A 22,905-nucleotide genomic window follows, 5' to 3' on the forward strand; every position below is an offset into this window, starting at 1 on the left:
GCGAGTGAACACAGTGCTGTATAATGTTCAGCTAACATTAGCAGCTAACACACACACACACCAGCGCTCTCTCTCTCTCTCTCTTCTCTCTCGCTCTCTCTCTCTCTCTCTCTCTCTCTCTCTTTCTACAGCTGCTGTGAAACGCACACAGCAACACACACAACACGCGTTATCTGAGGGTTCGGTTGATTTTGAGCTTGTTCTGAGCACAGAAGTGAGTGAAGATGATCAAGCTTTTCTCGCTGAAGCAACAGAAGAAGGACGAGGAGTCTGCCGGGGGAACGCGAGAGGGAGTCGGCGGAAAGAAAGCGAGCGCGGCCCAGCTGCGGATACAGAAGGGTACGGCAGTAAAACAACACGTAAACACCACGAAACACACATTTACTTAACGTTACAGACACGATCAGCGCGACGAGAACGCTGTTTTCGGTTTAGTCAGTCTGACGACGTGTTCTCACGAAGGCGAAGTGAAAGAGACTTGAGGCTGCAGTGTTAGCCTGACGAGCTAATGTTTACATGACACTGTCTGATCTCATTCTGACAACCTGCTTTTGAGATGTTTTCATTCTTTAGACATCTAAAGTCAAACGTTTTCACTCTTACGAGACTTCTTGGAGATAAAAGTGAGCAATGTGAACGTCAGTAGTGAGTAATCTCACTCAAAATATTGAGGCCTACAGATTCACTCACTCAATGTTTGTCTTCACTTTACACTACGTCCACAAACAAACATCGTCGAATGAATCTGTTAAATAAATCTAAAGTCACACCTGAATCTACATTCAGGAAGAAGTCAAACAGAGCTCTAAACAAATGAGTACACGACAAATGCTGATGTGTCGAAACTAGACAGCAAGATAGACTTCAAACACAAACCAGTTCATTCATACTGGAGAACATGTGAATCTGTGCCTTACGTTTATTCATTTAGCAGACCCTTTATCTGTCATTGAGGGGTTATTTAGCATGAAAATGAGCCTCATATCATCTCTTCAGCTGGTGTGGTAAATAATACCCTGATCTCTCTTGCTTTGTAAGAATGGAGAAGCTCAAGTGCAGAATGATGTCATAGAAATGTTGATCCGTTATGGCAGAATGAGAAGCTGTGTGACTTGAATGCTTTATATTGTCCACGTGTTGGCGCACACTAGTTTATAAGCTGTAAGGCACAAAACTTTGAACAAATTTGAAGTCGTGTTTTTTGTGAGCACATCACATTGAAGCGTAACGCAGTCATGTCCTCATAGTTGGGTGTCGTCTGTCTGACAAACACCTGCTGGCTCCTGTTGTCGGTGTGAAGAGTGAAGCTCATCTGCTTGGTGAGTCTGTTAAAGTGTAGCAGTGTTTTGGACATTCACACTGTTCAACAAAGCAGCCCTGACAGTGTCGCCTCCTTCACCTCCGTCTCGCACAACACAGCAAAGATCTGATGAGAAACACGTACAGTTGGCCTTTACATTTATTGGTGGTGAGATGATTCTCATCAGAGTGTGTGGTTTGGCAAAGGTACTCTGAATAAACCAGCCTCTTTTGGCATGCGCCTTAAAAAAAGAAACGTGAAGAGTTGGATTCACAGCCTAAGTTTTTCTTCTCTGAAAATCCAGTGACTGGTTTTATTGTCAACATGAAGCAGCGTGTTAATGTTTCTCTGTTTCTCTGTCAGACATCAATGAGCTTAATCTTCCAAAGACATGTGAGATTGTTTTCCCGGACCAGGACGACCTGCTCAACTTTAAACTCATCATCTCTCCAGATGAGGTTTGACTCTCACTCACTCACTCACTCCCTCGCTCGCTCTTCCTCACAAGAATGAGTGATGCTCAGATGCTTCTGCTGTGTTTACCTGACATTTATCAGGCTTTATTTGACCTTCTGTAAGTTGTGTGGCTGTGCACATCACATACACGTCTCACAGACAAACATTTTAAGTGAATCTTTGCAGTGATTGGATGAGGAGTTTGTTCTATTTAATCCGAAGATCTGTAGCATTTGCTTATTTTCAAGCCATTTATCATTTCATTTGTCTTTGATTAGAATGTAAAAAACATTGTTTTTCTAAAGCACATTTAGTGTTTTGAGTACACAGAAATAAGCTGTTTTTAAGAGAACTTTAACTATAGCTGCCAGTAGAAATAAAACAGCATTTCAACTTTCTGTGAAACTGAACACTGAGAAGTTTTCATCGTTTCAAATTAAAATTATGATTAGTTGAAAAATATCCTGTTGCAGAAGAATTTTGTTTTGATGTTTTTTACTTGCCTCAGATTTGTGAGTGTTTTATGTGAAATATGCTTAAAGGAAATTGTGTTTCTAAATCCAGAGCTTACTTGATAAATGCTGGAAACATCAGTAACAGATAAACATATATTTAGATGCACATGTGCTTTTCTCTGTTTATTTTGCAGGGATTCTACAAAGGAGGAAAGTTTGTCTTCAGTTTTAAGGTAAACTACATTGTTGAATGCTGAGGACTTTCTGCTGGCACAAAGAGCTCGAGGTCTTCTTCTTAACGCCTTTGGCTGACTGTTATTTTATAGATTATTCGATTAATTCAAGATTTTGTTTAAATTCCCTTGTCTGCAAATGGCCTGCACACATTTCTCCCCTGATTTGAGTTTTTAATAGAACAAATGCAGTAATTGGTGGCACAACTCTATGCCATCTTAGCTATTAGATTTCCTCAAATCTGACAGCACACAGTGCACAGTATTAATGATCTGTGTCTTCAGTCTACAGAATTTTTTTTATTTTTGTCAGTATGCTGTTTTTTTCATTACACAACTAGCACTGATGCTATATATGCACAACACGTTGTAGACGGAAGACAGTCGTCTAACAGAGCCTGATTTACACCCAATTTGGTGCAGTTTAAAGAATGCTTTGTTCCTTGTCAGTTGCTTTTAGTTTTCTCACACAAAACTGAAAAACATAGAATTCAATGTATTTTCTTTTTCAGGTAGGACAGGGATACCCTCACGACCCTCCAAAAGTCAAATGTGAAACAATGGTTTATCACCCCAACATTGACCTTGAAGGAAATGTCTGTCTAAATATTTTAAGGTAAAAGTTTCCACCCACTTTAAAACTGGCAACAGTGCCCTCAAAGTTTTTACATTTTGACATACGTTTTTAAGGAATTTATTAAAAATCTTTATTAAAGAGTCAAGACATGAACCAGATCAGTCTGCTCTGATGTGAATGACAATATGAATTTATGCTTCACTCCTCTTTTATTCAAAGTTTATGCAAGTTGCCAAACTAAGTACAGAAAATATATTTCTTATAAGATACATTTTCTCAAACTTTATAGAAAGTAAGGTGGGTTTTTGCATGTGATTTGACCAACATATATGGTAGAAAGTGTTCAGTCATGTCATGAATACTCGGGATGTAATCCTAAAATAAAAGTTTATCTGTGCGATGAATAGATTTCAGTCGTCATCACATTAAAATGAGTTGTTGTTATGTTTCAGAGAAGACTGGAAGCCAGTGTTGACGGTTAACTCCATCATATATGGACTACAGTATCTGTTCCTCGTAAGTGTAAAGTTTTGATTCTAGGTCACATACTCTGGTAGTTTTGTGGGGCATTGTTATACAGTGTGACAATAATCTTTCCCTTTAGCTCAGTGGTAAGAGCATTGCGTTAGATCCCAGGGGATTGCACATACCTATATATATATATATATATATATATATATATATATATATATATATATATATATATATTAGTGGTGGGCCGTTAACGCCGTTAACGCCGTTAACGCAGTGAGACTATTATCGCGCGTTAAAAAAAATGTCGCCGTTAATCTATTCTCAAAGTTGTGTTGGGAGCTGGGTCTATACTACGCAAGCTATGATGACTTTCACCTTGATATTTTAGCGCGGATGTATACCAGCTTAACTGCACTGTACGGGGCGAGAACGAGATTTTTCATCTCGCGTGATTCGCGTCATTCGCGGAAGCAGAAGCCGCCTCATCATCTCATAACCAGGACTTCATTCGCGCCTCATCATCTCATAACCAGGGCTTCATTCTCGCCGCCTCATCATCTCATAACCAGGGCTTCATTCTCGCCGCCTCATCATCTCATAACCAGGGCTTCATTCGCGCGATTCGCGCAGCAAGTAGGTCTATTGGCTCTTTTCATTAACATATAAATCACTCGCGCTTGAGGCGCCATTCGCGTTTGGTCTGAACACAACATAACGTTACTGTGATATTACCGCATCAAACGTGACGTGCTACCATGAATGCAGCTATGAAGCCGCCGGGTTTGCTTCAGGGAATATTAATTTTTAAGAAGCTTCCCAATAGGAACATCGACAAGACTACGTTGTTTGCACCTTGTGCAATGCGGAATTGGTTTAAAAAAAAAAACTTTCTCTCAACAGGTAGTGGTCTAACTTTAATTGAAACCAGTAAATTTGTATTGAGATCTAATGTATTATGGCTCCTGTATGACATATCGCTTGTTGCTCCCTCACTCTTTGTAAATCGCTTTGGATAAAAGCGTCTGCTAAATGACTAAATGTAAATGTACTGTAGGAGCTCTTCCAGTCTCAAGTACCACCTAAACGGAAATCGTCCCTTAGCTAATGCGGAAGTCAACGCAAGTTCATCTTATTGAACATAATTTAATTTTCATCACCAATTATCATAGTAGAACAGCTTTCTCAAGCAGTTTGTGATGCATTTTGGAAACCGGAGATGAGCCCCTGGTCTAATGCGCCACCTGGCTTGAGAAACCCGTTCTCGAAGACTTACTTTTAGTCATTATTTGGGTAGCACACATATTCTGAATGCCTTCGGCAGAATTCAAATGAGCCATTTTAATCTAGATTAATCTAGATTAAAAAAATTAATCTATGCCCACCACTAATATATATATATATATATATGTATAGGGTAAATGCAACGAAAAATTGTCTGCCAAATGCATAAATGTAAATGTAAATAATCGAGAAAAAATGAGTACGTAAACATTAGTAGTATAATAATACACCCCCCTGTTTAGAGCCGGTGTCCTCATCCTTGTGCTTATTGAAGAGAGTTTGCAGTCAGTTTTTGGTGCTTAGCTCCACCTTGTGTCCCGTGTCTTTGCACTGGTTGAAAAAAAACAATTGTATTTCTGCGTCAAGGTCTTCATTAGAAACTTGCTTTTGTAAGGAACATTCGCTTCAAATATTCGCGGGCAGTATGGAACCTTCTTAAGACGGTTGTCCGACATCTCCCATAGGTGACATCAAACGATTGATTTACATACTCATCAGACTATTTATTGAGCCCATCAGGATTAAAGAAATGTGACATCACAGGACTTCAGGTGATCACTCACAACATCTGTGTGTTGAATTGCAGTCACTCAAAGTGGGAGTGCAGCGCTGACGGCCTAAGAATAAAATGTAGTTCCAAGCTGTCAGCCAATCAGCCAGGGGTTGTTAAGCAAATGTCTTGGTATTGTCGGTTCAAATCTGTGTCCCTTTTTTTAGGAACCCAATCCTGAAGATCCATTGAACAAAGAGGCAGCAGAGGTCCTACAGACGAACCGGAGGCTTTTCGAGCAGAACGTTCAGAGATCTCTGAGAGGAGGCTACGTGGGTGCCACCTACTTTGAGCGCTGTCTGAAATAGTCTCGAGTCCACTGGCCCTTACATCCCAGAATGCATTTATCGTTTACATGCGCTGAGAAATACTGACTGACACACTGACGGAGGAGAAGCGGGGGGAGGGGGGTCAGGGGTTTCTCACGGGACAGGCTCAGCGCGGGTGGGTTCTAAAGGAATGGGCTTTGAAAGGCTGGTCAGTGATTGTTGCTCAGAGAAATCAGTCGTATTTGCCACTATGCTGGTACCCACTTTTTTTTTTTCTTTTTTTTTTTGGCCGAGCTTCATACGCTAACTTACCCCAACCCACCCACTCACTGACGTGAGAGAGACATGTTGAAATCATTTACACTTCTCTTGTATTCCATTATGAAGGCATGAGGACTGATGTTGTTTGGGCTACAGTGACGGGGGAACCCGCCTTGCATCGCACATATTCAGCTGCGTTAAATAGTCACTCGTTTAGGTTTTTGCAAAACAACAAGAAGTCGTGTAGAGTATCACATTTGACCAATGGAGAAAACGCTGACCGATTGAAGGCCTGACAAACTTACGGACTGCACTCGGTTACCATCGATGGGATTCGTATGCAAACGGGCTGTTGTGGGATTGGGAGAGAGTTATATGTTTTATTGGAGTTTTCGTGGTTGGGAAGGGGCGGGAGTGGATTTTCATGAAGAGGGAGGGGGCGCAGGGTCAGAATGGAATGGTTGCGTAAATTGTTACAGTTCTGTTGTGTATATTAAAATCCCGGCTGTTCACAATGACTGCAATATGAATTATGTTAAATAAAATATTGACTTGAATGGCTGCATTTTAAGATTAGTGTAAACGACAACAGCGGATTGTGTTTCAAATCAATAAAATGTTTTATCTGACTTATACAATTATGAGTTGACCAAAGTGTCGCTACATCACGGACTTTGTATTGAGAAAAAATTGCGACATGGATTTTGTGTGTTACCTGTTGTATGATGGATATTTTTTGCAAAATGCATAATGTTCACAATTGAACTTTAAAAGCTAAGGTCCTGACGAATATGATAAAATATACAACTCAAAAGTAGCTTCAAGATAAGCTCACATAAGTATATCTGTGTCCCTGGATCACAAAATCAGTCTCAAGTAGCACAAGAACATATATGGTAAAAGTAAAAATACACTGTATGGGTTAAAATATAGATTTTTATTTTATGCCAAAAATCATTAGGATACATTTCCTACCTTAAATATATAAAGACTTTATTTAATATAAATTTTCTCAATATTTTCTCAATATTTTCACCCTCGTATTCCTGAGTTTTAATCGGGTTGTATCTCAGCTGGATATTGTCCTCTTCTAACAACCCAAACATCAATAGAAATCTTATTTATTCAGCTTTCAGATTATGTAAAAATCTCAATTTAGAAATTGTACCCCTAAAACTGGTTTTGTTGTCCAGGGGCACAGTTGTTTATGTGCAGTCCTAAGAACACAAGTAATCACCGCATTACAAAACCATTAAGACAAATGAATGACATCATAATTTGATCCAAGTTGTTCATCATTCATAAGAGAAGCAGAAATGATCAATGCAAGAAACTGACATATAATATCTGCCTCTGTCATGTAGAAATCACCAACAGGCCTGTCCAGAAGAAAAAAAACATCATGAGACACAGTCACTGTGGGAGGGAATTCCAATGCGAAGTGAATTTTTAATTTTCTTTTATTCGTTTGTCAGACGCTTTTATTCAAAGCGACTGACAAGTATGAGAGCATAGACACATTCTTGTCAACACGCTAAACTGTACCGGTAGTATACAACGTCCCTTTGCCCTACTACTCCCTTCAAAGCGCAGAACTCTCGCGACACTTTGACGTCATACACTGACCCGTCTGCGCAGCTCCACGTTAAATATGTGACGATGCGCTTCCGAGGAGATGGGTGGGGTTTTCTGACGTCAGTCCGTGATATCATTTCGCGGGCGGGAGTTCCGCGCGGCCTTTTCCTCGCGACGTCGGCATACGAGAAGAAGCGCTTAACCGCGCGTGTAGATAGCGAGAATTTGTCACGATAGTCTTCATTATCGCGCGTGGACGTGTGTTTGACTGTGAACGGAAAACTCTCTTCCCCCTGCCTTCCCGTCCGCGTCACTGCAGAGATCTCGTCGCCTTTGCGCGCGTCAGAATGGAGCTCATCACAATCCTCGAGAAAACCGTGTCCCCAGGTACACGACACTTCTTTCCACGAGTGTGTCATTTATTCTTACGTGTGACTAGTTGTTCTGGCGAACGAACTGTTTTCTGTTTGTTTGTATGTAACGATCGCCTCTGTACGTGCGCGCGCGTTCGCTCGTGGGCTTCTGTGCGTTAGCGGGCGGCTAATAAAGCCAAGGCCACGCGCGTCTCTCATACACACACATGTTGCGTGAACACAGCTAGTAAAACACGCTAACACACACATTCATTCACCTGATGTTCATCATTAGCACTAAACGCGCGCACACAAACACTGTCATATCGCATGTGTCTGTTTGGTGAGTGTGTGCGCGCGAGGGTGTGTTTGCCGGCCTGTACGTTAAGTTACTGTGACTGTCGCTTATTTCATTCACACAGCAGTTAACTTACAACATACTTGTAGACGAATCAGTTATAACTGTGGATCAGTCGTGTTCTGACACACACACCAACAGAGTTTGAGGTTCACACCACATCGCACTTTACTGCTGCAGAAGTTAGCCGGTTAGCATTTCAGTCAGGAAGTGACTAGCCGTTAGCATGATTAGCATCTCTTTGCCTCACGATCGTGTTCAATCGTCACATCATGACTTAAATCCCATAAAACAACCGTTTTATGACCGCACATGTCGAGTGCCCATGAGATGATCGCGAGTGTGTCTATAAGGTGGTGTGATTTGTGCGCGTGAGCTGCAACATGGTCATTTTAAACACGCACACAGATGAATGTGATGAGGTGAATGTGTTGTGTATTTGGCGGGAGAGTATTAATGCGATGTGTGTGCGATTGATCACACTTCGTAATGATGACAATTTGTGGTTTTAGATCGTCATGAACTGGAGGCGGCGCAGAAGTTTCTGGAGCAGGCGGCCATTGAGAACCTGGTGAGATCAGAACTTCATCCACTGCTGTCTGACAACTGAACACACAACATCACAGTCACGCCATCATACTTCATATCATTAACACACACACACCGCGTAACGTTTGTTGAGTTTCTGAAAAAACTCATCGTTTCCACGTCTTCCCGTGATCACACTTCATGTGGATGACTTCATTTCGAAAGCTGAAAACATGTAATATTATTGATATTTAAGTGTTTTCATTTTATAGTATGCACCAATGTCCAGAAATGTCTTATTGAAGTAAAACCCAATGGGTTAATGAATGACTTCTGAACACTCGTATTTGTGAGCTCATCAAATGTGAACAAGTGCTACATTCAGATATAACTGTGACTCTCATTGGTTGTCATGTTTGATGGCGTGTTGGATGTCATGTTCATATCACAAACTGATGTTTCTTTCATAATAAATGCTTAAAAGAGGCAGATCCAGAAAGCAATGTTTGTTTCTGAAACCAATGACAACTTGCTTTACCAGCTCACTGCCTAGCTACCCAACTGCTGTTTTGCATAAGAATACCTGTGAAGAACACTGCTTCAGTATGCAAGTTTATGCAGTACACGCGGCCACAGGCAGAGTCACATTTAAATGTCAGTCGAGTGATTTTACTTTGGTTGTGGCGTGAGATGCTTGGTATGTAGTCGTCTTTGTCTCACGTTAGTGTTCTTTGTTTCCGACAGCCGACATTCCTGGTGGAGCTCTCGAAGGTGTTGGCCAATCCTGGGAACACACAGGTGGCTCGTGTGGCTGCCGGTCTGCAGGTGAAGAACTCTCTGACATCAAAAGATCCAGATGTCAAGACACGGTACCAGCAGAGATGGCTGGCCATCGATTCTAGCGCTCGCAGAGAGATCAAGAATTATGTAAGCATGGAATTGATATGTGTCATCTTGTGTCTAGTCATTATAGTCAAAATGATGATTGTCTGTAATAATTGATTATCGTACAGGACCTAAATAAGACAGTGGCATGATTTCTGTACTAGAGCTCAACCAGTGGAAGATTCTGCAGATCCTGATGATGGTTATGGACAATACGCGTGATAACCCATTCATTAAACCATCAGTCTTAACATGATTACTGTAGCAAAACATAACACTTTATAAAAGGCACGGGCCGAATACCAATTCCAAGGTATAACAAGTTTGAAAGAGGCAAGGTTTCAGAACCACTAACATTTTCTGTGATACCGTTTCTAAGGTAGGAGCTGTGTTTACACAAAAATGATTAAGTCATGTGATGCCGTGTTTGTTGTTTAAGACTAATATAAAGCTTTCCTGTAGCTCAGTGGTAAGAGCATTGTGTTAACAACGCAAGGTTGTGGGTTCGATCCCAGGGGATTGCAAATACCTATGTAAAATGTATAGGATAAAGCAATGTAAGTCTCCTTGGATAAAACCGTCTGCTTAATGTTAATATAGCCCATATTGAAAGACTATCATTTTAAGCCTCTTTATTTTTACCCGACATGCATGTTCTATGAATGTTTGTTTGAAATAAAATGTTTTTGTGTCCAGTTGAAAAGTTGTTAGTATTTGCAGACATTTGAAAATAACACATTTTAGTTATCATGCTGTCAAAATCTCATACCGGCCGATGCCTACTTTATAAACATTCTCACCTGAACCATAAAATTATATATATATAAACTCTGTTTCATTTACTGCTTTAAATACGATGGAGCTTTTTAAAATAATTATCACAAGTAATAATACTTCGTAACACATTGATGTGTATTGGAATGCCAACTGAGTGGCTCTGACTGGAGTAATCGCGACTGAAACTTTGCCTTTGCAGGTTCAAATAGAGAAGACCGTATTATAAATGATAATAGTTGTTCTTTTGATGTGTATAGTGTTGGAGCAAATGGACTGATCTGTGTCCGTTCAAAAGCTATATAATGAGATTACTTTCTGCTGTATAGGTCCTGCAGACCCTCGGCACAGAGACGTACAGGCCGAGCTCGGCGTCTCAGTGTGTGGCTGGTATCGCGTGTGCTGAGATCCCGGTGAATCAGTGGCCAGAGCTCATCCCTCAGCTAGTGGCCAATGTGACGGACCCCAGCAGCACAGAGCACATGAAAGAGTCCACGCTGGAGGCCATTGGCTATATCTGCCAGGACATCGTAAGTTCTCGTCTCACACGTCTGCCCTGTTACTCTGCCAGACATGTTGTTCACATGAAACCTTTTCTGAATCTGCTCGTCAGGATCCGGAGCATCTGCAGGACAATGCCAACCAGATCTTGACGGCCATCATACAGGGCATGAGGAAGGAGGAGCCCAGCAACAACGTCAAACTCGCCGCCACTAATGCACTGCTCAACTCGCTGGAGTTCACCAAAGCTAACTTTGATAAAGAGGTACTGCCACATCCTCGCTAATGGTACCCCCGATTGTGCCAGTCAGGTTATTCGGGGGGTTAAATCTTGGATACCCAATGACCAGATGTGCAGCCAAACTCAATCAATATATGCAGAGCTGTGATGGCATGTCATGTTCATTTTAGAAACCTTTAGAAAATAAACATGCAACTGAAGCTAAATAAAACAATACAGCTCCTAATGAAGTTCCGAACAAGAAATTACAAAAAATGACACGTGTGCTGATAATGAAACTGCACCACCGCAGTGGTCTACTGCCACAACTGCAGTTACAGACAATGATCCACACAGAAAGAACCCTCCAAACGGCTTCCATGTCTTGGTAACTAGTTGTCATATGATATTGAGATTTGAAGATATTGATGTGTCTTCATCTGATTTTAGTGCTTAAATGATTGCGTCGGTTAGGGGTTTTCTCACAAACGTGCCTGTCATTTGGCTTTAGAAGGTGTGGACCACTCTTATGATGTCAAACCTCAGGGTTTCTTCACTTGGAATTCTCACTTCTGCACTCTTGTGTTTTTATCAATGTCTTTGTTTTTCATTTTAAATGGTTGTTCATAGTAGGGTTTGGCCGATAGACGATGACACGTCCCTTGCCGATGGCTGACACCCATCAGGATGCTGTGCCTGCATCGTGATTCCCCTGCATGATGAAATTTTCATCATCAGTAGGGTCTGCGGTCGTCTCCACATCCCGTACGGGTTCAGCACATTCCCATGACAAATGCTGACAGCCGAGTTCACAGTATGACATTCTGCCCATGTGTCGACCTCGTCCATTCATGCTTATCCGCAGTTGAGTATGATTTGGAAGCTGCGCGGCATGTGTTTGAGACGGACGTAGAAAGTGAATGCAAACAGGGACTGTAATGTGCTCACATTGGATGTGTGTTAACTTGTCAATGGCGACCTGAACTCTGCAAGTCCAAAACGACAGCGGGAAACATCAGTGCCGTGTGACCTGCACAGTTGACTTATCACACAGCCTACACTGGCCCCGCCCCCCAAAGTCATTGTCTATCGCGATGTTTCGCTGTAGGCATCGTCCTAGTTCATAGTGTTTAGGAATAAAACGGTATTCATTTTACACACACTGTTCCCGACCAAAGAGGGCTGTCCTATGCAAACTAAGTTTTCCTCAGTCCATTTCCCAAGTCAAATTCGCACCAGCAAAAGGAACTATTTAGTGACGTATGCAGGTCGACAGCGACCTCATTTAACAGCAGAATGATGGTGGAACCTGTGATCCACCATCGCTGCATATCGTTCCTATCCTGTCTCAGAGAAGAGCTGAAGTGTTCCTCCAGAAAGGCTCTCCCAAATAAAAATTCCGGCCGGACAAACCGTCCCAGAACTATGAAATTGTTCCTGCGGTGTGAAAGCCCAATTATGTACTACTTATTGAATCCTGTGATGCTTTGGTAGTGTTTGGTTTTGCACAAAGCATTTTCTCTCTCTCTTGATTGATAATAAAGTCAGTGTTCAGTCTGATCTGTTTGTCCTACTGGAGCGTTGATATGATTGGTTATTGAAGTGTCGTCCTGTGTTTCTCTTCCTCTAGACAGAAAGACACTTCATCATGCAGGTGGTGTGTGAAGCCACTCAGTGTCCAGACAACAGGGTGAGTTTCATCAGCTCTGTTCACCATCATCACGTTTTGTAGAGTGGGCGGCAAGCCGTGTTGACCCATGTGTATGTGTGTGGATGAAGTGTTGCTGTTTTGTGATCTGTAGGTGAGGGTGGCTGCGCTACAGAACCTGGTGAAGATCATGTCTTTATATTATCAGTACATGGAGACGTACATGGGCCCTGCACTGTTCGCCGTGAGTGTTTTCATTCAGTATTGATGTGATGTGTGAGTGTCATGATCTTACTTTACGCTCTCGTTCTCTTCAGATCACAATAGAGGCCATGAAGAGTGACATTGATGAAGTGGCCTTACAGGGAATTGAGTTCTGGTCCAACGTCTGTGACGAGGAGATGGATCTGGCCATTGAAGCCACAGAGGTGATGCTCGACACGCTCACTGAATGAACCAGATGTGTTCTTGTCAATGATGAGTCATGACCTTCTTGTGTCTGTAGGCATCTGAACAGGGACGTCCTCCAGAGCACACCAGCAAGTTTTATGCTAAAGGAGCTCTACAGTACCTGGTGCCCATCCTCACACAAACGCTCACCAAACAGGTACTTCACAACGTGTGTGTGTGTGGTTGTGTCCATGGCAGCAGGAGGTTTGAACACGATGGTTTTGGAAGGTTTATCAGCTGATGCGTACAATTTGATTTGTTCTCTTGTAGGATGAGAACGACGATGATGACGACTGGAACCCGTGTAAGGCTGCGGGTGTGTGTCTCATGCTGTTGGCCACGTGCTGCGAGGACGATGTCGTCCCACACGTCCTGCCCTTTATCAAGGAACACATCAAACATCATGACTGGCGCTACAGAGATGCCTCCGTCATGGCGTTTGGCTCCATCTTGGAGGGACCTGAACTCAACCAGCTCAAACCGCTCGTTGTTCAGGTGACCCTCATCTTCAGAAGACGTGTGTGTGTGTGTGCGCTGTTATGTCCAGATGAAATGACTGTGTATGTGTGTGTGATAGGCCATGCCCACCCTCATCGAGCTGATGAAGGACCCCAGTGTAGTGGTGAGGGACACGACGGCCTGGACGTTAGGACGCATCTGTGATCTTCTGCCTGAGGCGGCCATCAATGAAGTATATCTGGCCCCTCTGCTCCAGTGCTTGATCGAGGGTCTTGGGGCTGAGCCTCGCGTGGCCTCCAATGTCTGCTGGGTAATGATGACATTGATTTAGTCATCTTATCTGTCTCGCCTCTGCATTTCTTTGTAGTTAAAACAAACTTTTCTTTTCAGGCTTTCTCCAGTCTGGCTGAAGCGGCGTATGAGGCCACGGACGCCGCTGATGATCAGGAAGAACCCAGCACCTACTGTCTGTCCTCATCTTTTGAGCTGATCGTCCAGAAACTTCTGGAGACCACAGACAGGTATTCATGAGGATGTTATGTGTTGTTGCAGGTCTTTCATTAGCATGTACTAGGGATGTGGCGGTGATTTAATTTCCCCAACGGTTAACAGACGTGAAAAAACACCGGGGGTGGGTGCATTCATGTGGGGTGGTTGTAGATACATATTTTACTTTCAGGTTTGAATTAGCAGCAATTCTGGAACGGCAATTGCTTGAATAAAAAACACAGAAAACTACAAAAAAGTACAATGACATTTGCTATTTATTATTTTAAACACAGACCGTACAAAACAAATAACCACTGTGCAAACAAATAAGAAACAAATATAAAAACTTAAATGTCAGATAGGTTGCATTTAACAAAATGAATGATCATGACACACATCAAGCAAAAAATGTATGGGAATTGAAAAAAAAACCTTTACATTCTATAGGTTGTCTATGTTTAAAGTGCTGTAGAATGGGAAGTGTGTTTCCCTAGACACGGATGAATAATAAGAGGTCTGTACATGGAAATGACATATCGTGAGCCTCAAACACTATTGTTCCTCCTTGTGTAAATCTTGTGCATGCAAAAGACCAAACAGAAAAACTGGCCAATCCCAACAAAACACCGACTGTGACCTTGAAGTGCATATACCCGCCCATGTGCTAGGCCAGCCGGACGTGCACAGCCACATCATCAGAAGTTCTGCAGGTAGTGTGAGTAGGGTTGGCCAAAGTCTACCAAATTTGCATCGGATGAAGTCTAGAGTGAAACCTCGTGATGAACGATGACATTGTTGTCTTTTTTAAAGAAGCTCTGATGTTCTGAAGTGAGGCGTGAGCTGCGCAGAGTCTCATCTTCTTTATACAGCGCGAGCTGGGCAGTTATCAAGCGTGTCATCTGTACAGTGCAAGCTTCTGTTATAAACTCATGAGCATCTTCTTTAAACAGCACATGCTGCACAATTATAAAGTCTGACGTGTCTAATCTTTATAGTGCAAGTTTATATGCCCCTTAAGCCTTGTTTATATTTGTTTCCAATGCAATTTGAAGCACAGAGCAGTGAGAGTCATGTGACGAAAGTGAAAGACAGTTATTCAAACCTGGGCACACATCAGTCATGTTCCCTCAGAGTTTTGATACTGATTGAAGAAAGGGTCAATTCTGACCATATTGCCATGACAACCCCTGCTGCAAGTGATTTATCCACCTCTTCCAGTTCATATCTGACAGTAGCGATCTGTTTGTTATGTGAGCTAATGGCATGAGACACGCAGTCAAACAGCCAATCAGAGCAGAGATCAACATTAACATTCATGACCCTTCCAAATAAAGTAATAGCAGACCTTTTCATTCTAGGGAGAAATCCTGGGGTTGTAAATGTTTCTGGATCATTTTGGCACTGTATAAAGCTGCATACCTTTAACGTAGATATCAGAGAACCTTAGGACATATTTTTTTAATTAATTATTTGGCACCTTTAACAGAACGAGTAATCGCGTCACGCACTGCGAAAAACTTATAAGCCGGGGAATATGGGATGGCCAAGCACCCACTTTTGAAAATGAGAACCAAACGAAAATATAATCTTTACAGGCTCTTGATGACAGTCCTCATGTTCTACATGTTGACAGAAAAGCCTCCGTCATGGTCTTGTCAGTCAGTTCACTTCACTCTCCTCACATGAGGAATAACATCTCACTCCTGCAGTGACACTTGTTCTGCTTACAGCAGAGGCGTTCAGACACGCAACTGTAGTTTACTCTTTAACTTAACAATTTATTAATATAAAAATTCTAAATGAAGGTGGGGGGCGGAGCCACGGTGGGACAGCAGGTATCTATCACACAAGCCTAGCATGTACTCATAGAAAGAATTGATGTGCATAAGTGACATTAATGGAGACTGTTGTTTTACATTACTGTTCAAATCACCAGGGCAGGGATTAATAACAAATATCTCTGTTATTGACAACTGAAAAGCTGATCTTTTATTTCAACATTCTTCGTTTTATCATTCTGTAGTATGATTATTCTGATACCCCACTTTTCAAGCTTAAAATGCAGTTTATTGGAATAATGTGTTGAATAGTTCACCCAAAAATGAAAATTCTTTCATCATTTAATCATCAATTTTAAACCTTTTTGACCTTTTTGCAGGACACAAAAGATATTTTGAAGAATGTTGTTAAAGGCCACATTCACTTGCAGTGGTTTTGTGTTTGTACAATAGAAGTGAATTGGGTCCAGTGTTGTTTAGTTACCGACATTCTTCAGAATATCTTCTTTTGTATTCTGTGGAACAAAGTCATACATTTTCCTATTTTAGCGTGTTAAAACTACAGCGTTTCAGGTCCTCTTCTGTTTGACAGTTTGTATTATTAGTGTTGGGTTTGTTTATTTGTTTCCAGGCCAGATGGTCATCAGAATAACTTGCGCAGTGCGGCATATGAAGCTCTGATGGAGATAGTGAAGAACAGCGCAAAGGATTGTTACCCGGCCGTACAGAAGACCACTCTAGTGATCATGGAGCGGTTGCAGCAGGTCCTGCAGATGGAGGTGAGCAAACTCTTTCTTCTCCAGTCGTCTTCAGCTGGATGTTTGGATGGACGTGTTTAAGATGTCTGTCTTTTGTCTTTAGTCTCACATCCAGAGCACTTCGGACAGAATCCAGTTCAATGATCTGCAGTCTCTGCTGTGTGCCACCCTGCAGGTCAGCATGTTCTCAGCGTCTCGCTCACATCTTCGTTCGCTCGTGTGTTGTGTGTGTACTGAACTCTGCACCTGTTGCGTGCGTTAACAGAACGTGTTGAGGAAGGTTCAGCATCAGGACGCGCTACAGATCTCTGATGTGGTGATGGCGTCTCTGCTCCGCATGTTTCAGAGCACGGCCGGCTCGGGTGGCGTTCAGGAGGACGCGCTCATGGCCGTCAGTACTCTGGTGGAGGGTGAGTGAGTGGGCGAGTGAGGGCTGTCAAGCTCAGACACTATGGCTGGATGTGAGCAGATGCTCAACGCTCTATTTTTCTGTGTTTTCAGTATTGGGCAGTGACTTCTTGAAATACATGGAAGCCTTCAAGCCCTTCTTGGTTATTGGTCTAAAGAATTACGCTGAATATCAGGTAAGTGTGGCGCGACATTGTGTCGTGTTGACGATTGTTCCTCCCACTGCTATGAGCTTGTGCAGATCGGGATTTTAGATCGTCATAGAGAAAGCGGAGTCTACTTCACCCAGCGTGTCGCCGCCTCGCGGCTGCTTGTGGCCTCGCTGGATTTTGCAGGACTCTACAGCTCTTTACTCAGAATATTTGTAGTTCTTGTGAAGTGATACGAATGGTGTGTGTCTTCAGGTGTGTCTGGCTGCGGTGGGGTTGGTGTGTGATCTGTGTCGAGCTCTGATGGCCAATATTCTGCCTTATTGTGATGAAATCATGCAGTTACTGCTGGAGAACCTGGGCGTAAGTCTCACATCACGTCACACACGTATTATAGCACAAACACACTATATGTAACTCCAGCTGTGTCATTTCTCAGAATACACTCAGGGTATACAGTGATGGGGGAAATGATAGTTTGCCCACTGACAAAGAAATGATCAGTGTATAATTGTAATTGTTGGTTTATTGTAACGGATAGAGACAGAATATCATCAAGAACATCTGGAAAAAAATATATGAACGTTATAAATTGATCTGCATTGAGGATTTGATCCCATATCGTCCAGCAAGAAGTCTTTGTATCACAGATTGGTATGTGCTTATGGACCACAGTTTAGTCCTGTCACTTTATGAAAGTTCTCCTTCTGTGAGGGATCATGTACAGGCAGCCTGTGGTTATGGCGGAGGGTCTTGTTTCACACTGAAACGGCTGGTTGTACATCATCACGCTTATTACACGGCTAATTGGCACATGAGAAAAAAACTGGTTATGAAATGTGAATTCGAAATTATTAGCTCATTTTTAATGAATGCAGACCTTCTGCGAGGAAATTTTTTTAGTCTCTGTTTTAAAGAAACGACGTTCAAACGTCACAAACAGGCAATTTGGTTAGTTTTCTTATCTTAAATGATTTGCTGCATCTGGGTTAGCGTGTGTTATTCAGTGAACAGGGAATAACAAACCTGCAAATGTCGCGACTGGCCAATAAGAATCAACATTACAACAAGCTGTGTAATGAAGGAAATAAAAGATGCCTGCCAACGGAATCTGTGTCTTCCATTTCAACTTCTCCACCATGGTCAAGACCAAAGCTGTCAAATGACATCTGTGACTCGGTTGTAGAGCTGCACAAAGCTGGAATGGGCGTGGTGAGGAGACAACTGTTGGTGTGATTATTTGGAAATTCAAAATAACCATCTATTGCCCTTGGTCTGGAGCGTCCCTAATGGGGTAAAGATCATCCTAGAACTACACAGATGAAGCTTGTTAATGATTTCAAGGCATTTGGGACCACAGTTAACAAGCAAATCATTGGTAACACACCGCAACAATAGGTTGAAATTCTGCTACACCTGCAAGGTCCACCTGCTCAAGAAGGCCTGTCTGGCGCATCTGAAGTTTGCTAATGAACATAATTTCTAGGCAAGCACGTTGTTGGAAGCATTATGCTTTAGGACTTTTTCCTGGATACAGGATGACTTCACATCATTGAGGGGCTGAGGGACGTGGTCATGTACAGTAAAACCTCCTCCCCTTAACTAGATCACTGAATATGGGTCGTGGAAGAGCCAAAACATATCGCCAAGACAACCAAGAAGTTGCTCAAGAAGAAGCACATTAGTGCCTTGTTTCCACTGAGGGATACGGTTCAGTACGATACACAGTTCTCCCGTTTCCACTGTGAATGGGACCAATAAAGCGAACCATACCATAACACTTTTTTGGGACCGTTTCGTAAGGATGCCTAGCTCGGTTAGTACCAATAGTGCCAGAATCTAATGGGTGGAGCTAGTATCACTGTAGAACGCTGATTAATCTACAGAGAATTGTCACTTGCGTGCACTACAAGGGGAACCAATGAGTATAGATACCAAGAGGCAAAACTCAATAGAACATTCCATTGCAACCCCTGCACCGGCGCCATTTTGGGGTGAAAGCCACTCTGCTGTGGCCATGGCAGCAGCGCAGTTTTCTCTCAAAAAAGCACCAGAGTTGTGCTGCTTGGTCTCTATACTCTTTGGGCGATAATGATGTAAATCGCTACTTTCCGGCGTACACCAAACATACCAGATGTCAGTGGAAACGCAAGCCTGATAATGATCGCCCGTGACGAAGCGTACCGTACTGTACTGACCCAACCGTACTGCTCAGTGGAAACCAGGCATATGTGTCCTAGCCAGTCTCCAGACCCTAGTCCTATAGAACATCTGTGAAGGAGGCCAAAACGTCAAGTTGCAAAGTGACAACCAAGAAACCTTGAAGATTTAGAGAGGAGTGGACGAAATGTCTCCTGACACGTGTGCATCTGCTGACCAGCTATAAGAAACGTCTGACCTCGGCTTGCTATCAAGGGTTTCTCCAGTTATATTTTGCTCGGGGATCAAATACTTATTTTTCTCAATGAAATGCCAATCAATTTATAACTTTTATATAATCTTTTTCTGGATTTTGTGGTTAAAATGCTGTTCTCGGTTAAAATAAACTTGAATGAATGGTCTAAAACTTTTACGGTAAGTAGGCAAACTTATAAAATCTTTGTGTATAGAAGGATCGTCTCTGAAACTGTCTCTTTGTGTCTGTAGAATGAGAATGTGCACAGGTCTGTGAAACCTCAGATTCTGTCCGTCTTTGGGGATATTGCTCTTGCCATTGGAGGTGAATTCAAGAAGTATCTGGATATTGTGCTGGACACTTTACAGCAGGCCTCACAAGCACAAGTGGACAAGGTAAGAGCCATGCATTCACCTGTGCTGTCACTTCCACCGTGATCTGATGACTTACTGGCTTTGCAACACAAGCTTTGAGGGTCCAGACGGTGTTTTATTTGTTTGCCGAGTACAACGGTGTGCTGGTGTGTGTTACAGACGGATTACGATATGGTGGATTATCTGAATGAGCTGAGAGAAGGCTGTCTGGAGGCATACACCGGCATCATTCAGGGTTTGAAGGGAGACCAGGAGAATGTACACCGTAAGTATTGTCTGACCTTGAAATGGCTGAACGTTGACTGAACGTTGACTGAACGTTGAATAAAACCCTGCGTGTGTGTTTGTGTGTGCAGCTGATGTGATGCTGGTGCAGCCTCGTGTGGAGTTTATTTTGTCCTTCATTCATCACATTGCCGAGGATGATGATCATTCAGATGGAGTTGTTGCTAATGCTGTAGGACTCATTGGGTAAAATCTTACTTCATATAACCTGAAGGCTAGTTTGGCCAAGCACAAGGTCTTTCAATGGGTCACTAAACAGTGTGTGAAGAGAGAAGCCCATTTAATAAAGATGAGTCGGTATATAAGTCAGTTGGTCCTGTCCACTTGTATGTCAGCATGTTGTTTGAATCAAATATTGTACAGTATAGACATTAGTACACATCATGTAACTGGTAAGTGTTCAGCAACACATTGTTTAGATGTTTCTTAACCAATGGGTTTGATTTGTTGATCTCTCTTCAGTGATCTCTGTACGACCTTTGGCAAAGATGTCATGAAGCTGGTGGAGGTTCGACCTCAGATCAATGATCTGCTGACAGAAGGCCGGAGGTCCAAGACCAGCAAGACCAAAACATTGGCTACATGGGCCACAAAGGAGCTGCGAAAGTTAAAGAGCCAAGCTTGGTGTGTGACGACAGATTCATGAGTTGACCTTAGTTCTCATCGTTGATGTTCTGTTGATGTGTTTTACAGTATGCATGCTACAGATCCGCTTTGGATGCCGCTGTTTGAAATGTTCTCTGTTGTTGTGTTGCGTGTGTGTTCCAGATTACTGGCTGTGGAAAGAGTAATGGAATCCAACCCACTGAGGTTTCTTCTGTCTTGAACACAAGTCAAAGCAGAAGTGATGTGTGCGCTGAGATGAGTGAGAATGTGAGCGAGAGAGAGAGCGAGTGAGAGAGAGAGAGCGAGAGAGAGAGAAAGCGTGAGAGACATCACACCACCTTCAGAATTTAATTCCAGCAGAAAACACAGCAGCCCAAAACCTTCACCGATTCAAGCCCTCCTCATGTGTGGACTCTCTCTGACCCGACCAATAAACCGTAGAAGACAACATTCTGTGCAGGCGCACGCTCATATCTGTCCCCGGTTAGTGAAAGACAGGACTGTTTTACTCATCTGTGGACACTTTTTTTTTGGCACTTATTAAAAACAAAGTTAGGACTATGGATTGTTCCCGATGACGCGATGCACTTGAGACATAAGAACACGGGGCAGAGATGATGATGCTGATGCTGATGCTGCTGGAGTTTATAATGGCGTGACTGGAGTGTGTGTGTGAATGAGCGGGGGGGGCTCTATATCCCCTCTAATGTTTCAGCCGCTAATAAATAAAACATTAGAAATCTTGTTGCAAATTCCGTGAACTGCACTTCTGTAAAAGTGAACATGGGAGAGCCAGCAGGCAATGAGTGAACCAGATGAAGGACATTCATCTTGCTTTTCACTGCAGTCTTTTCATACTTTTGTTTTGGGTTTTTCTTTTCGTTCTAGTTCTCTTTAGTATGTTAGTATGGGCTCTACTGGGCTTTCACCTGACCTGCAAAGGGAAGGAATAGAGGAACACCACCACTGGAGAGGTGGAATCTGATCGGCAAGCACTTACACGTCTCACTTTATTCCCCCTTCATTTGATTTGCAGGATGAGTGCCAAATCCATGCGAGTACTGATGATGGACATGTGCTTAAACATTCATTAACACACAAATTTCCAAATAAACATGTCACTGTTTCATTTACATTGATGTGCTTTGCTTGTGTGTGTGTTTTGCCAGCATTTCATTTAAGTCATTCACTGAGCTTTTAAACAATGACAATGGACAGAATCAGACATTTGTATGAGGTTATATTTTTCCATTGATATGAAAAAAATAAAATTTAACGTTTCCTTAGCAGTTGTGGTACTTTGGCTGCCTTGCATTGCAAAGAAAATGAATGAAAGTGACAAGTTTTCTTTGTCATTATTATTGTGTGGCCTCTGCCAGATTGTGGGTTTTCTTTACTGAAAGACTGCGCTGATGCTTCAAGAATCCCTCAAAACTTTACGTTTGATGAATGAAACCCATATGGAGTGAAATACGAGCGTGATGGTGAAAGTGCTGCGTTGTATTGAATATTTGGACCTGATGTTCACATGATGCAGTTTGGGAACGTTCATCAGCTTGAACGCTAATAAATGACATGAAAACCTTTCTGGTGTTTTGATGCAATTTCTCTGCTCTGTGCTTTTGCAGGTAATCCAACAATATCATCTACGTCAAGTCATGTTGTTCATGCTGTCCTGTAGCAAAATGTTAAATGTTCAAATTCCATAAGATGAATATCATGATATTTATATTAGCCCTTGGACAAAATAATATGAACGCCGGGTAATTAGGTGAATCCCTGCTTGCCTTTAATGCATCTTCAAACTTCATCACAACAGATCAAATCACTTTTGAGTAGACTCGCATGTACGAAAACATCTTCGGTTACTTCCGAGAGTTGCTCTTGAAATAAACAATCAGACTCTTAATGTTACAGATGCTCTGCCACAATTTATGCCCTTTAGACATCCGACATGTTCAACAGTAACATGTGTCAATCACTGCTAAACACAACATAACATAAACATATATAGAGCCATTGTTGGGTTAAATTAACTGTGATAATGTGCATGTTT

General features: G+C 42.3%; 2 protein-coding genes and 1 non-coding gene across 3 annotated transcripts; all 3 read left to right on the plus strand.

Annotated features, from left to right (window-relative positions):
- The first annotated feature begins 89 nt into the window (after nt 1–89).
- On the plus strand, nt 90–6,494 carry ube2m (ubiquitin conjugating enzyme E2 M). Its single transcript, XM_056740911.1, has 6 exons — nt 90–339; nt 1,664–1,758; nt 2,406–2,444; nt 2,957–3,060; nt 3,474–3,537; nt 5,494–6,494. Exons 1-6 carry the CDS (start codon nt 225–227, stop codon nt 5,632–5,634), a joined length of 558 nt encoding a protein of 185 aa, XP_056596889.1. The 5' UTR covers nt 90–224; the 3' UTR covers nt 5,635–6,494.
- Nucleotides 6,495–7,544: 1,050 nt separating this feature from the next.
- On the plus strand, nt 7,545–22,435 carry kpnb1 (karyopherin (importin) beta 1). The gene is made up of 22 exons (XM_056741328.1): nt 7,545–7,818; nt 8,655–8,713; nt 9,415–9,597; nt 10,659–10,859; nt 10,943–11,095; nt 12,681–12,740; nt 12,853–12,942; nt 13,016–13,126; nt 13,204–13,305; nt 13,419–13,643; nt 13,726–13,917; nt 13,998–14,128; nt 16,506–16,653; nt 16,736–16,807; nt 16,898–17,042; nt 17,134–17,216; nt 17,445–17,552; nt 19,836–19,979; nt 20,118–20,223; nt 20,315–20,429; nt 20,706–20,867; nt 21,012–22,435. Coding segments are annotated over exons 1-22 (2,631 nt in total). The 5' UTR covers nt 7,545–7,778; the 3' UTR covers nt 21,013–22,435.
- On the plus strand, nt 17,245–17,387 carry LOC130416178 (small nucleolar RNA SNORA79). The gene has a single exon (XR_008906045.1). It is a non-coding gene; the product is annotated as a small nucleolar RNA SNORA79 (small nucleolar RNA).
- Nucleotides 22,436–22,905: the final 470 nt, after the last annotated feature.

The sequence above is a fragment of the Triplophysa dalaica genome, chromosome 25 (genome assembly GCF_015846415.1).
Source record: "Triplophysa dalaica isolate WHDGS20190420 chromosome 25, ASM1584641v1, whole genome shotgun sequence".
Lineage (NCBI taxonomy): Eukaryota > Metazoa > Chordata > Actinopteri > Cypriniformes > Nemacheilidae > Triplophysa > Triplophysa dalaica.